The sequence below is a fragment of the Ascaphus truei genome, chromosome 1 (assembly GCF_040206685.1).
Source record: "Ascaphus truei isolate aAscTru1 chromosome 1, aAscTru1.hap1, whole genome shotgun sequence".
NCBI lineage: Eukaryota > Metazoa > Chordata > Amphibia > Anura > Ascaphidae > Ascaphus > Ascaphus truei.
The window spans coordinates 47,567,447-47,583,191 of record NC_134483.1 but is presented as its reverse complement, the minus strand read 5'-3'; the positions used below and the strand labels follow the sequence as shown (position 1 = coordinate 47,583,191).

General features: G+C 44.1%; 1 protein-coding gene and 1 non-coding gene across 7 annotated transcripts in view; both read left to right on the top strand.

Moving 5' to 3' along the window:
- Positions 1-15,745, top strand: part of ZFR (zinc finger RNA binding protein) — a 38,741-nt gene that overhangs the window by 1,350 nt on the left and 21,646 nt on the right. For all 6 annotated transcript variants that reach the window (XM_075587605.1, XM_075587620.1, XM_075587588.1 and 3 more), the window contains exons 2-5: positions 9,240-9,371; positions 10,928-11,009; positions 13,231-13,510; positions 14,143-14,290. In XM_075587605.1, coding sequence (XP_075443720.1) covers positions 9,335-9,371; positions 10,928-11,009; positions 13,231-13,510; positions 14,143-14,290 — 547 coding nt within the window. In that variant the 5' untranslated portion in view covers positions 9,240-9,334. The remainder of the gene's footprint in view (positions 1-9,239; positions 9,372-10,927; positions 11,010-13,230; positions 13,511-14,142; positions 14,291-15,745) is intronic.
- LOC142473292 (small nucleolar RNA SNORA66) lies at positions 11,089-11,221 on the top strand. Its single transcript, XR_012790026.1, has one exon. It is a non-coding gene; the product is annotated as a small nucleolar RNA SNORA66 (small nucleolar RNA).

Sequence of the window (15,745 nt, the reverse complement as noted above, 5' to 3'; positions counted from 1 at the left end):
GGTTTAATCTATATTAATGAAAAACAATGAGAGATGCTGGATGAGTCGGGCAGCAGCATTTTATTTGTCAAAATAAACATTTTCACACGTATTTATCTTTTTATTTATTTTTTTGGTGCATTTGAATGTGCAACAGATTATTTTGTTTTGTCGTTCTGTACAATGGGGTTTGTCTGACTAAACTGCTGCATCATGAAAATCTTAAATCCACCACAGATCTTTTTTGGGGGATACAAAAAATGCCAGTTGTGTTGCACACTGATCGTTATATCTTATTATAATATTACACACCGTTTGCATGTTTAAATGTTTTAAAGATAGGGAGTGGCTCAGTGAGACACTGACTGGAACTGAGAGTTTTGAAGCAGGGGAGCCTGGTTCAATTCCCAGTGTCGACTCCTTGTGACCTTGGGCAAGTCACTTTATCCCTGTGCCTCAGGCACCAAAACATAGATTGTAAGCTCTTCGGGGCTGGGACCTGTGCCCGCAAAATGTCTCTAAAGCTCTACGTAATACAAGAACATGCTATAATTATAAAAATAATTCTGCCCAGTGTCTAACTTTATACTTGAAGTGTTAATTCAACTGGAAATTCATGCTTTTATAAAAAGCACTGCAAAGTTAGTGATAATGTCTTCAAATGAGTGTGCAACATTACTAAATATTTTCATTTATTAAAGGTGGTGCAGTTCCATAAATAATTTTAAATCAACCCAAATTATTTCACCTTTTATTTACAGATCCACTGCTTTATTTGATCAGGTAGTTGGCCTTTACTGAAGTGTGTACAGTATTTTATTATTCATTGCACACTTCAATTTGTTTCTAAATGTGCATCCATTTTGTACATATCATAAAAATGCCAGAAAGTGTTGTATCACTGAGGGATTTGAGTATTTCAAGTCTTAAATATTTTTCTTAGTGTGGCACTGTTTTTATTTTCTCCTAGTTAGCTGTGCCTTAGTTTTAAAGACTGTTATCTCATTCTACCTACTAGTTACCTGAAATATATATATTTTTGTAAATGGTTCATTTGTTATCCCATTCATATACGTCACAGCATTATTATCCAATAGCTTTCTACATAATGGGGCAACATAAAATACTATTTGAGGGCTTTTTAGAGGTAAATTTCAATTTGAAAAGTTCATAGAACAGTTTTATAATGTCCAACTCTTTATAGCCCTGCACAGTACTTATAACAGCAGTTTCCTGGTCTTTGTGCTCCTAGAAAATGCAGTATATTTTACATATTTCCCAGTAATTGCCATGCACAAGTTAGCATCCGATTTTAAAGCTATAGCATATCCTAATATTAACTATTGCAGGATGTTTCAATACTCTTTAACAGTGATGGCTCTTGTGTCTTAAAGGGACAGTTGCACATAGTGGTCAAAAATATGCTATTGCTTATTATCCATGTAATTTGCTTTCTTAGAGAAATGTAACACAAAGTAAAAACGTTTTACTTTAAAGATATTGGTCAAATCTTATGTTTACTTTCACTGTATGGGATCAACATACATCTGACGACGGCCATTATAATAACCTGTGCCCTTGGACAGAGCTGACATTGACTATCTCTACCTGCCGGTAACATAAGAGAAATCAGTCAGAACTATGAGCTACAGTGTGTAGGCTGAGATTTGCTGAGCATAACAAACCAAATTTACATCTTAGAAATTGATCTATACTTATCGCAAGATGATGCAATGCAGATTTAAGGCTTGTCGGGTATTCAAAGGTTCAGTCCCGCTGAGGACCAACATGAAGTAATGGGAGTTGCATATTTTAAAGGAGCTGTCCCTTCAATGACCAAAGTGAACTAACTAGTGGCATGTGTAATGGGTATATCTATATATCTATATCTTTTTACAAAAAAGACCAGTATAAGTATTTTTAAAGATGTAATGTTTTTATCCAAAACATTTTTGTTTTTTACAATCTTTACCTTATTTCTTGTGGTATGTCTGTTTTTGTGAATTGTTGTACATATAGGTAAATTGTTCTCATTTGAAGCTTAAACTAATTATACTTCCATTATTAACCACAAATGACATATAATTACTAGATACTGTTAGAATTATACAGAACAAAAGCGAAAAGAAGCATTTCCATTGTAATGGGCAGCAAACAAGTGAACATTGTACTTAAAAGCAGCAGTCCACGCTGCTATTTATTTATTTTCCCCCCTTTAATATGTGCATCAATACAATACACACAATAAGTAATTAGCTAAGTTGTCGACCGATCGGTGAAGATTTGGCTCTGGTTCGCTAAATAGCTGTCAGTGCAGCAGAAGAGGAGCTTCCGCACGCTTGCGGAAGCGTAGGCGAGCCCCTACTAAAGCCGTTCTGATTGCGGCTGTAGGGGCTCACTGGTAAGCACCAGCGCGCCTAAGCGCTGACCATGCCCGAGGCCATAGAGAGAACAGGGCTCATAAAGGGGTGTGCCAGAGCCTGTTTAAGAAGAGGAAAGGGATATGACTTTGTAAATGGATGCTATAGAAATAAAACGCTTCATGCATTATAATACACTAAAAATATATTTCGGAGTGGTTAAAAAAATGTTACAAGTATTTTCTCATAGTACAGACCTGATTTGTATTAAAAAAAAAAAAGAAGTAGGATAATGCTTGGTCTGCAGCTTCAAGGGTCATTTTTTTTGCCTATCTTGTGTTGCCTCTTTATTATGTTAGATATATTTGTCTAAATAAAAATAGCTCACTGATTTATGCATATTTTTAAACATCTCTATTAGTGTTGGACCGGGTCCTAATTAAAAAAAAACATACGGTTAACGGGTACCGGCCAAAATGAAATGATCTACCCGGCCGGGTACCCGGTTGGCACTTACCTGGGGATGGAGGAAGACGGCGACATCTAGGCAGGTCAGCAGAGGTCCTGTGCCGGTGGCAGCATCAGCAGTCTGTGTTCAGCCGGCGCGGGAGCTGCAGGACTCCATAGTAGTGAGAGCTGGGGAACCATGTGACCGGAGCATAAAGCGTTCCTATTGGACAGACACTTCTGATGCTGCCACCGGCACAGGACCTAGATGCCGGCCGCCGTCTTCCTCGCCTTCTGTTGCTGACAGCAGGTAAGTGATGTATTTTTCAGCTACCCTGACATTACCCGACGCCGGGTATTACCGGCGCCAGGCCCACTTCTCAGTTGCCGGGTCCGGGTAGCTGAAAACCTACCGGGTATCGGGTAATTCCAGGTACTCGGTACATCGCTAATCTCTTTAATGAAATGCTTGAGTGATCTTTACTGTTTCCTTTTCATAACTGTTTTTGTACTCACGAGTACAGCCACATCATTAAACCATGCTTTGTTTCATTTGTGTAGATTAATTGTCACCATTGGTTAAATATAGAGAAGAGTAAGTGTACCAGATAATTTTATAATTGCATAGGACCCAAGTAAAACAAATGTATTCAGGTTTCATAGGAAATAAACGGGAAACATTACTTTAAGGGTGTTTTTAGAATAAATGTTTTACTTGTCATCTAAAATTGTCTATTTAGGCGTTTACTTCCCTTCAGACTATCAGTCTAAGGCCGCGTCCATGGATAGTGCTTGCGGGCAGAGGCGCGCTTCCGTTCGGCACTGAGCCCCTACAGCCGCAATAAGAGCGGCTTTAGTAGGGGCTCGTCTACGCTTCCGCAAGCGCGCGGAAGCGTAGGTCTTAGGGACATTTTAAATCTTCGCGCTTGCCGGAGCACAGGGCCGGTCACGTGAACGGTTCGCCCAATGAGGGCGAACCAGCTCCGTGACGACACTGGCCCGCCCGCCGACACCCCCACGGATGGCGTGCTGTCTAAGGCCAGGGAAAGCACCCACTTTCCCTCAGCCTCAGCGTGCCTCCACCAGCAATAACCATGGACGAAGCCTAATGGTGATGTCATGATTTAAAGGAACACAGAGAAACCTTGCATCAAATTGTACCCTGACATTAGATTAGAGAACTTTAGAAAATGATCTTCAAATCTTTTGGCTACTGTGGAAGCATTAAACGTTGAAAAGATATATCTAAAACTGTTCAGTTGGATATTTCTTTTGTATCGGGTCTGCGCCAAAGTATTGTAGTCTTCTCCTCTGACTGCAAATTGGTTTAGCACAGCAAATACACTTTGGTATTGAGTGGGGTAGCTGTCTACAATTGTTGTAGTGCGGGGGAACAGGAGCGCATGACGGCTGCAGGGGAGAGATGCAAGAGCTTCAGCACTGTGCCCGACTCACTCTGAGGTCCTTGTCGGTGAGGTAGTGGGTAGGTGAGGTAGGAGCAAAGATGTACATTTTATTTATAAAATGTTTTACCAGGAAGTAATACATTGAGAGTTGCCTCTTGTTGAAGTGAAACTTCCTTAGTGGCACCTCATTCGTGATGGGACAAAAAAGAATTGTGGAGACAGAAATGAAACGGATGTGACGTCAGTGCTGGCAGTTGAGGCCGGGCTGTGTTCTGGCTCAGCCCGACCCCAACACTGACATCACACCCGTTCCACAAATCAGTATCGCCGCCGCCGCCGCTCCTAATCGCCCCCCCCACACACACATCGTGACATATGCGGCGGCAATAGCCGCCGCTCCTAACGGCCGCTGCCATGCCGCGCATGCGCAGTTGTGACGGCGCCGCTGATTCCCCGCCCGTTCCCCGCCCATTGATATGCTGCGCATGCCCGGTAGTCATGGCGACGCTCGAGACGCCATGACTCTCCTCACAGGGACACTGAAGCCCACACTGCTCCCCGGGGCTCTATGCAGGCACTGATCTCCTGCGGCCTCTCCTCCCGGTGCATGCCCCGGCCGAGGCATAGAACTGCTCCGGTAATGGGGGGGGAGGAGGCGGGTGATGAGTGCGCTGCGTCCCCCACAGCACCATCAGAAGCCTCCGAGTCGGCTCCAGCTGACGATGACGCGCTTCTCCCTCTCCCCCCGCCGACACTGCCTCCATCTCCTCTGTGCCGCGATCTGGTAGGAATGGGGGGGGGGGGGGGCGGGGGGGCGGACTGCTGAAAGGGTCTGGGTGCAGGGAAAGGATAAGGGTGCTGGGGGGAGGACAAGTGTGCTGGGGGGAGAGTCAGGAGAGAGGGGGGCAGGACGCACACACACATACATACACAATGACACATACACACATGCTGACTCACATACACACACTGACTCACATACACACTGACTGACACACACACACACTGACACACACCCCCACACACTGACTGACCCCCCACACACACTGACTGACCCCACCCACCCCCCCCACACACTGACTGACCCACCCCCCCCCCCACACACTGACTGACCCACCCCCCCCCCCACACACTGACTGACCCCCCCCCCTCCCCCCCCCCACACACACTGACTGACCCACCCACCCTCCCCCCCCCACACAGTGACTGACCCACCCACTCACCCTCCCCCACACACTGACTGACCCACCCCCCCACACACTGACTGACCCACCCACCCACCCACCCACCCCCACACACTGACTCACCCACCCACCCCCCCCCCACAGACTGACTGACCCACCCACTCCCCCCCCCCCACACTGACTGACCCACCTACCCCCCCCACACACTGACTGACCCCCCCCCACTGACTGACCCACCCCCCCCACACACTGACTGACCCACCCACACCCCCCCACACACACACTGACTGACCCACCCACACCCCCCCACACACACACTGACCCCCCCCACACACACACCCAATGAGGGCGAACCAGCTCCGTGACGTCACTGGCACGCCCCGACACGGTGCGCGGACCAAGGCCATGGAAAGCATCCGCTTTCCCTCAGCCTCCGCGCGCCTCAGCAAGCGAGAAGGCACCCTGGACGCAGCCTTAGGGATGACTTTTTCCTGTAAAGTACACCTAGTCTGGCATAGGTTTTGAATATCATTAACAGTGTGTGCGCATGCGGTTGGAGGAGAGCTTTTAGAAGCCAAGATTGAGCGGTGGGAGGTTAGATCAGAACAGCTGCACGCTGTGTGAACCCCATCCACTCCAACATTGGTTCTTAAAATTTTACATTTTTGACTAACCCTAATATATAGGGGAGAAATGCTCATGTATGAGCCGAACCGTTTTCATTAAACATCACTGTTTTGCTGTGGAGTGCCTGTCATTTTTTTTGTTCTTGTACTCCTTTTGGACGGTATGCATCCATTATCTTGTGGCTTACAGTTTGAGAGTGCCCTGTGAGTGCTTGAAATATTAAGTGTACAGAAGGGGAAAATGAAATTCCCTGTATTTGTTCTTTTAAAGGTTACCATGGTAACCTAGTAAGCTAAAGATTTATAATATTCATGTTTTTAACACCAGCAGAAGAAAAAGCAGGACAGGCACAAGATACATTTTAGTATGTGTTGAATGCCTATAAGCTTCTGGAGGGGATTTATTCTGTAATGTTTTTCCCTGTGGTCATAATTTCCTGTGTTCTCTATAGTTGTACTGTATTAGGTTAGTATATATCATGTACATTTGGAATCCAGGTAGAAAGCATTGCTCACTATTGTGGATGAGCGTGACTAAATCAGTTAATTTCAAGTTGTTTGTTTAGATGTACACACACACACACACACACACAGCGCATGCTCAATAGTGTCTTAATGTAAAAAAATGTGGATTTATGGATATTACAACAAAAAAAATCTGCAAGACTCCTGACTTGCCTGGTGCATGATAAAAACTCTCATTGGCTATGAAACAGATAATGGTTACTGGAGACTGCCACAGGCAGCAGCGCAGTGCAGGAAAGGGGACCGTCCGATGCTAGTACCGCGGTGCATAAATCGGGATTGTCTCTGGCGCTTTATCCCACACTGTCCTTGTGAGAGAACGAATAGAGCTGAAGTTGTCCTATGGAATTCATAGTAATTAGAGGAGCGCTGGATTTTTTTCTTAAAAAAAAAATATACAGGCACACCCCGGTTTAAGGACACTCACTTTAAGTACACTCGCGAGTAAGGACATATCGCCCAATCGGCAAACGGCAGCTCGCGCATGCGCCTGTCGCCACATCCTGAACAGCAATACCAGCTCCCTACCTGTACCGAGCTCTGCACAAGCGGGGAGACTATAGAGCCTGTTACATATGCGTTATTTACATCAGTTATGTACGTATATGACTATTGCAGTACAGTACATGCATCGATAAGTGGAAAAAAGGTAGTGCTTCACTTTGTACATTTTCACTTTACATACATGCTCCGGTCCCATTGCGTACGTTCATGCGGAATATATAATTTAATTTATTTTTTTGTGATAGGACTGGGCTTTTAAATTAATCCAAATGTTTAGACATTCAACCTTTATCAGAAACTATATTGTACGAGACGTTGTTGGTCGGAATGAGACCTTTAGCCGCCGCCTGTTTCGTCCCTACTGCAAGTGATTAGCGTTGGGGATTTTATGGCAAGGGGTAAGGTAATGGGGTACGGTTAAGATTGTTAAGGTGAGTTGTTGTTGTTTTTTTTGGGGGGGGTTATGGGTTTTAAGGGTAAATATTAGCGTTATACGGGGTTAATGGGTTACTGTAAGGACTTAAGGTTAAGTGGTTTTAGGGTAGGTTGGGCTATGGTATACATTACCTTGGCGGGGAACCGGCTGGTGGCTAAATGACATGGCCGCAAGATGTCTTAGGACATTGGCGGTAAGCAGGAGGCAACATTTGTTTTTTTGAACTGAAACTTCTTTCGTGGCACCTAGTCCTGATAGAGCAAAACTGGATAGATGGGGGGCGAAATGTGAAACGGAAGTGACGTCACGTAATGGACGCCGCTCCGCTCGCACGTCCCCTGTCACATACGGCGATAGCTGCCGGCGCCGCTCCTAATCGCCGCCACACCCCACACACACCCGGCTGCTGACATATGCGGCGGTATCGCCGCCGCCGCTCCTAACGGCCCACCTAACTGTTCCACGACCGCTGCCATGCCGCGCATGCGCAGTTGTGATGGCGCCGCTGACGGACGCCACACATGCGCAGAAGCGGCTGGCAGCGGCGTCGTTCCACCCACACGCTCCTAACGCCCATTGGCAGCGGCGCCATTCAGCCCTCCACTGACGCGGGTGTTCGCGGGCCCCCTGCGCCCCCAGGAAGCGGTGGCACACGGCGCAAACCCGGGCGCAACCCACGCGGCACAGGGGCTCGGTCACTCATGCCCGTGCCGGGCGCATGTACCCCGCGGGGGGGTGTGTGTGCAGAATTTGCGTCACTGACCCCCCCCAGACTCCCACACACACTGACTGACCCCCCCAGACTCCCACACACACTGACTGACCCCCCCAGACCCCAACATACACTGACTGACCCCCCCAGAACCCCACGCACACTGACTGACCCCCACGCACACTGACTGACCCCCCCAGACCCCCACGCACACTGACTGACCCCCCCCAGACCCCCACGCACACTGACTGACCCCCCCAGACACCCTCACACACTGACCCACCCCCTCCCACACACCCACCCACCCCCTCCCACACACCCACCCCCTCCCACACACCCACCCCCTCACACACACACACACACACACCCACACCCCCCCACACACACACCCCCCACCCACGTCCAATCATTGTTCCTCATTCTTTGAGTCTGTGATCCAACAAAAACTTTGACACAGACTAGGGCTACTATTATTAACTGTAAGTAATTGAATTGTTTGCTAGTTTACCCTGGTTAACACAATGGTTCGGGCTTGTCAAGGTCGTCTCAAATGCACGACCATTTAAGACTTTCTATTTTTTATTTATGGGTTAAAATACTTTTGTTCAGAATGTGGCACTGACATTCTATGCCTGTAGGTATTATCTTTTTGTACAGTTCAGATATGCTGCATTCACTTTCCTAGGAAAAAACAAAGTAATGCAGTGCCATGCGTTTGTATGCGACATTAAAGTAATGTACCCTCCATTTACTCATATATAGTTTGTGACTTTACAGTAGGTTGTTTATCTTGCTGGGTTATGCCATTTGTCTTGGGATTTAACATTTGGTGTCTTGGTTGATATAGCACAGCACCAGCGTAGTAACCTTTCTTCCTTTCAGTGATAAAGCAACATCTCCAGAGTTCTCAAATTATTAGTCTGCTCTGAAGAAGCAATTGGATTAAAACAAGCTTCTTATAGCCTCTTTGTTTAATGCTGGAAATTGTAATTTTTTTACACTGCCCAGAAACAATCTTACGACTTACTACTAACAGAATTTGTACATCTTCACTAAACAGGTTCTGCGCAGGATCAGTGAATTCACACACTTGTCTGTGTGAGTTATGACCAGGAGCTAAAATTCTACATAATCTGTCAACAAAAGGAAGAAACAATGATTCCCATATGCCCAGTTGTTTCCTTCACCTATGGTAAGTAATGCTGAATATACATCATGCCTCTAGCTAGAGAATCATTTACGTATTCTATTAGGGGTAAGATTATAGTTAACATAGATACGTTACATTTAAGGAGGTGTCCTAAATGTACATTTGCCTCACTTCTCCAAATTCTCCCCCAAATTTTTTTTTTCAACTCATAATTATCATTACTTTATTTGCAAAATCGGTATCATCCCTTAAAAAGTTGCAGGAAAGTAAAGTACGCTTGAAGACGAGGAAACTTCTACACACTGTAAACATATCGCTCACGTGCAATCATACGATCGAAATATCATACAAACAATATGGAAACATAACTATAACGAATATCTTTATTTCAGAAAAGGGCTGCTGCCATGGTGATGACTTAGAGTCCCAATAAGACCCATTTCTAAAATGCGCTCTGTGCGCTATGCTCTTTAACCTTTTGGGTGCCCCAAGCTGTATTCACAATTTCATGGGGTCTGGCACTCACGGTCTCCATTACCACGGTGGATTCATCATGCCGGCATAGTGCTCGTTTTCTAGTGGAGATCGCGTCCTGCAGGGAAATGGAAGAGAAGGGTGATGCTTCCGGGTTGAGCATCTGCCATGTGATTTGTGGTTTGCCAGAGACAGCTTCCCTGGCAACCCAAGTGTTAAAGCCCATCTTATTTTTATTTATTTATTTTCCTTTATGTTTTTTTTTTTAATTTGTTTTAAAATAAGGCCTTCAGTTCAGTTCACACGGCACCTCACATTAATTATAATCCGTTTCCCCTTCAGACGGCAAAGTATTTTCTCAGGGGGAAAAAAAATCTTATCATAGTTTTCTCAGATCAGGTTCTTTGAGATGTACTAATGGCACCAAGGTGAGAGGGGCTTAGCTGCCATATCAACTTTTTCAGTGCCCTTATAATATGCCTGATCCATCACCAGCCGTGGCACGCTAGAGGCTCTACTGCAGGGCTGGGCAGCTCCAGTCCTCAAGGGTCACCAACAGGTCCGGTTTTCAGGATATCCCTGCTTCAGCATAGGTGGTACATTCTTCGACTGAGCCATCCGTGCTGAAGCAGGGATATCCTAAAAACGTAGACCTTGAGGCCTGGAGTTGCCCACCCTTGCTCTATGCACTTACCTGGTACATCATGGGAAAACTGCATTTTTCTGAAGGTGCGGGCGGCCCTATTAAAAGTGAAGCCCCCTGCACTTGTGTTTTCTTTGGGCGCAGAGCCATGGTGTTTATTTGATTGCTTCAAGCAGCAATCACAAGTCTGCAAATGTAGGGGGCTCTGTTAATTTAGGTTTAGGATTCATTTTTATAAAATATTGGGAATTTTTTTTTTTTAATTAATTAAAGTATGTGGAGGAACAAATGAAACTGGTGAAGAGAAACATACACTGTGCCTCCATAATGAGAAACTTTTTTTATATAAATTATTTCTTACCATTGAAAAGAATGTCTTGTATTGGTGCATTTTTCGTATGTATGATTTTTTTTTCTACATGTGAGCTTCGTTCTCAAATGTATTTCTTTCTCTGTTCTTTCAATCCTTGGAAACCCACAGTGCCCAGCCGGCTAGGTGAAGAAGCAAAAATGGCTACTGGCAATTACTTTGGATTTACCCATGGTGGTGCTGCCCAGTATAGGTAATATATCTTTTCAGTTTTGCTATTGTTACATGCTCTTTTATAATGAAATTAAGATGTGTGATCTAAAACGAAATATTTGCAAGCAAGATCACTAGCACAGCATGCTGTTGCTGGAGCGAGGGGAACATGTTTGCTAAACTAAATATGGTTCTAGAAGTGCATCAGCCAAAGACAACTTCTATGGCTTTAACTTCTATACCAGCACACATTTCATGGCTATTTAAGTTATTGTACTTGCAGAATGTGCAAATTGTGGGGAAGCAAAAGGTAAATATGAAGCTATCATCTCAACCGTAAAGATATATCCCAGTCTAATCTTCAGTAAAATATTTAAGGAAACTGCAGCTGCTATGTTGTAAGGTATAAATAATTGACTAGAAATGTAAGCAGGAAAGCTGTTTGAATCCATTAGTGAGTTTATTTGTGACGCTTTGTCTTGTTTTTATTCAGAATTTTATATATATATCTCTATCGCTCTATCTGCCCTGTGAGGAAATATGTGATGGTTTCATAGATCTAGGTCTGATGTACTCTCACAGGGCTTAATTTATCTGTGTGTGTATCCAGTAAAGATAGAAAGCAATGTATTTAATTTACGTAAAATGCTAACAAGTAAAAAAAACTGCACATTTCTGCCTGTATAATGTATACATTTTAATAGTATCATATGGTAGTGAAAAGAAAATCTGCAACAGTAATAGTGTAAGAATTAAGTCATTATACTGCCTGTAAGTGTACATGGCATAAAAATAGTAGATAGGGCGGTCAAGAGTATAATTCTTTACAGTAACTATAACGGTCTAAAATGTGAAGGTGGGGGTATTTGTCTGCGTTTAATCTATTCAGAAAACACAAGCCCATTTGTATCAGTTTTGCAGTACATGAAATAAGAGTGTTCTAGCATTGTATAGTTGAAAAAAGGTACAAAGTCCTCAATAACGGTGCTTCCAAAATAAGGGAAGGTTGGTATAATGAAATTAGAAAGTTCCTGCAGGAAATGCATATGAGAGCAGCACCTTAGTGAGAGTCACAATGAAGTGCCTATGTAGGTGGCAAATGCAATGAGAGATCCTATTCAGTGTGTGAAAAGACCAAGGCCTGTAAATAAAACAGCCCTGTCTGAACCACTACACTTGGATACACACCCTAGAGCATAGTACACCAGCCAGGGTACAGTAGTGACATTGTAATGAAAAAAAGAAATAACTCGCATACTTGGTGCGGCAACCAAATCCAGAGCGTGCCTCACGTAGTATAGTTGAGATAGAAGTGGAGATCCGTGGAAGGATGCGACGGAGAACAGCCAGGATAGAAAAAAGTGGGGGCAGCAATCATGGATCCGATCAAAAAATCTTTTATTGAAACCGTGAACACATGCTACAGAGCAGGTGCAGAACACCACTCTAACGTGTTTCACGCTACAATAGCGCTTTGTCAAAGAGTTACTTTATACATAGTATGAAAGCGTGAATAAAAAAACAGGTTGAGGGTTAAATTGCAGAATGACAAATGAGTTTATTGCGTTCAAGTGCACACAGGAGACAGATTTATAAACAAAAGCTCTGCCAGGTATATGGCCTACAAGACATATTTATACCCTAAAACTAAAGCTCACACCCCCTTCATGAGGTGGCTTGTGCGTCATTACATATGCGTATAAACTAAACAAATATGAATGAACATTAATTTAATAACATTAAATGCATAAGAATAACAAAAAATGGAGTCAGCGAGAAAATCATTATGCAAGCTCGTAACCTTTCCTTTACATACGTTGCGGTCTGCTATGTTTGTGTATTTCTTGCAGGGGTACATTTGACCATGAGACCCTTCCCTGTATTTCTACGACTTTAAATGTGAGAAGTGACTATTATCTTTGTCTAGTTTCACAACGGCTTATTTTCTCCAAGGTTTGCAGCTAGCGAATGGCTTAATATCAACAAAATGTTCTGAGAGCAAAAGAAGAAAAAGAAAAATATTTCTTTCAAAACTCAAACTTTCATTCCATGCAGCTTTCATACAGACAGATTACAAAATGGATGACACAAAAATGGCTGCTTAGATCCTAGTGCTGTTACTTCAGACCCCCCCGCCACCCTTATTTGTCACACTCAACTTTCTTAATAGATTATATTTTATGGTTGTAATGCTTCTAATGTTAATAATTAGGGACATTTGTACTAATATTCCCTTTTTTTAAAAATTTTTTTATCTCTAGCCAACAGCCGCAAACTGGTGTAGCCTATTCCCACCCAACGACCGTGGCAAGCTACACAGTCCATCAGGCTCCCGTAGCTGCTCACACAGTCACAGCCGCCTATGCCCCAGCAGCAGCCACTGTTGCGGTAGCTCGGCCCTCCCCTGTTGCTGTCTCAGCCGCTGCTACAGCTGCGTATGGTGGTTACCCTACAGCTCATACAGCAACAGACTATGGCTATGCCCAGAGGCAGCAGGAAGTTCCACCACCGCCTCCTCCAGTTACAACACAGAATTACCAGGTTAGTGGCGGAAGCATACCGTAAAACAGCGGTGCGCAAACCTGGGGACACGAGAATTTCTTGGGGAGGTGCGCGGCTGTTATAGAGGCCCCGCGCTCTTCCCCATGGCATTTAAATGAAATGACGGGTGAGAACTCTGTCATGCTCTCTGCCGGGTCTTTGGCAAGGCGGGGTCATGTGACATGACGCGCCATGGCAACGCACGTCAAATGATGCGGCAGGATGACGTCACATGACACACGGCGTCATTTGACGCAGAGTCTTTGGAGAGGGGGCGAACGCTGCGGCTGCTGGGAGGGGTGCGCAGCTCAAGAAGTTTGCGTACTCCTGCAGTAAAACATAAGACCAAATGTATATGTGTGTCTTGTCATTCATTGCTCTTACTAAGGATAATGTTTGATATTTAATGACAATTCAACTTAGATTCCTATTAGTACATGTGTGACTCTCGTGAAGAAACACTAGATGCAAAAGGAGAATTTCTGTGTGTTTTAAAAACTGTTGCGTCAATAGCTCTGTTTGACTTTGTCTACCATGTTAATCCATTATGAGCATGATGGTGGCAGTCAGTGTTTTACCTGGGATAATATCCAAACATGATGCTACTTTTTTTTCCTTTTGTTTGAAACTAGGACTCTTATTCGTATGTGAGATCCACTGCCCCCGCCATAGCATACGACAGCAAGCAGTACTACCAGCAGTCATCTGCAACTGCTGCTGCAGTAGCTGCTGCTGTAGCCCAGCCGCAGCCTTCTGTGGCTGAACAATACTATCAAACAGGTAGGTGATCACACATCTTTATTAGGCCGTGTCCATAGTCCGTGCGGCGGGAACTAAAGACTGTACATCAATGTGGAAGGCCATGGTGCGTGCACGATTCCCTGGCAGACTGGCTGGGTTACGGGCAAGCCTCCCCATCCCAAAGGCCACGGATGACCTCTGCAAAAGCGCGGAGCCATGCGCTCTGTCGCGTGTGTCCCTGCACTATTGCCGTGGCCTTAGTTTTTTCAGAACTGATTTCCAACTGATCAGGCATAGAAATCGGTGCTGTAGAAATTGAGCACATGTTCACCTTCTCTGCCAGATCTGCATTCAACCCATCGTATGCGCGTGAGTTGGCAAAGGGCGTTAAGCTATGTTTTAGAGCAAGGGATCATGGTAATAAAGGTAATGCAGGATATCTGTGTTTTCAACTGGGATTTTCTGTCATGTATTCCCTGCACTGCATAGTAACGGTCTAAATAATATGACATTTTTAAAAAAAAGTTTTAAAATCTCAAAATATTTTGGGAAAGCACTTTCAGTACGGCAAACTTAATATTGCTGCTTTTTATGCAGACTTAAATACTGAATACCATAGTTTAATAATTCAGGCAATACAGAGCCTACCGTGTGCTCAGTCGTGTTATATTAATGTCTGGAATTTGAAGACGGAAAAGAACCATTTGTCCCATAGTCCTGCCTATTTTCCGATCTGTTGAAATACCGCAGACATTATTTAATCCACTGCTTTATTTCATATTTAGGATAGCCTCGTGTCCATCCCAAGCCTTTTTGCTTCCTCTTTTTGTGTTCTCCTCTACTACCTCTGGGAGGCTCTCTTCCTCAAATCCACCACCCTTTCCAAGAAGTAGGCCTACTTCACATTCCCTCGTAGCCAGCCTCCTCCACCCAGCTCCAGATTATAACCATTGGTTTTAGCACTTGTTTCTTTTAAATATACTTCCCTCTTTGTACCGTGTTGAAACACTTTACATATTTGATAGTTTCATTCGTATCTCCCTCTCCCTTCTCTCTCCTCCAAGCTGTACGTATGGATGTCCTTTTAGTCTGCCCTGAAGTGTTATGAATAATTAAGGAATCACTGAGCCACTAATTCCAAATAGTGTAACCATGAGTAAATCAATAGTTCAATGCTATATTTGTGAAGGATACAGCGTAACTGTCACTGGGGAATAAATGAGCCACCTGGCCTTTCTGTAAGATTCTGATCCCTATTAGTTGGCCTGTGTATTTACAAGTTGTATAACAGGTCATTATAAAGTGGGTTCACTAAAGAGCTTCTCAGTCTTCACATTATTTTTTGTTAACCCAATAAAATCACCCATACTCTGGGCAAACATGCCAAGTGCTGTATATTTGTGTCAGTCAAAATATAACCACACCTTTTAAAAATATATATATAATTTGTCTGTCTAATGACTTTAATCCAATTCCTTTAGTCCAATAAGATGA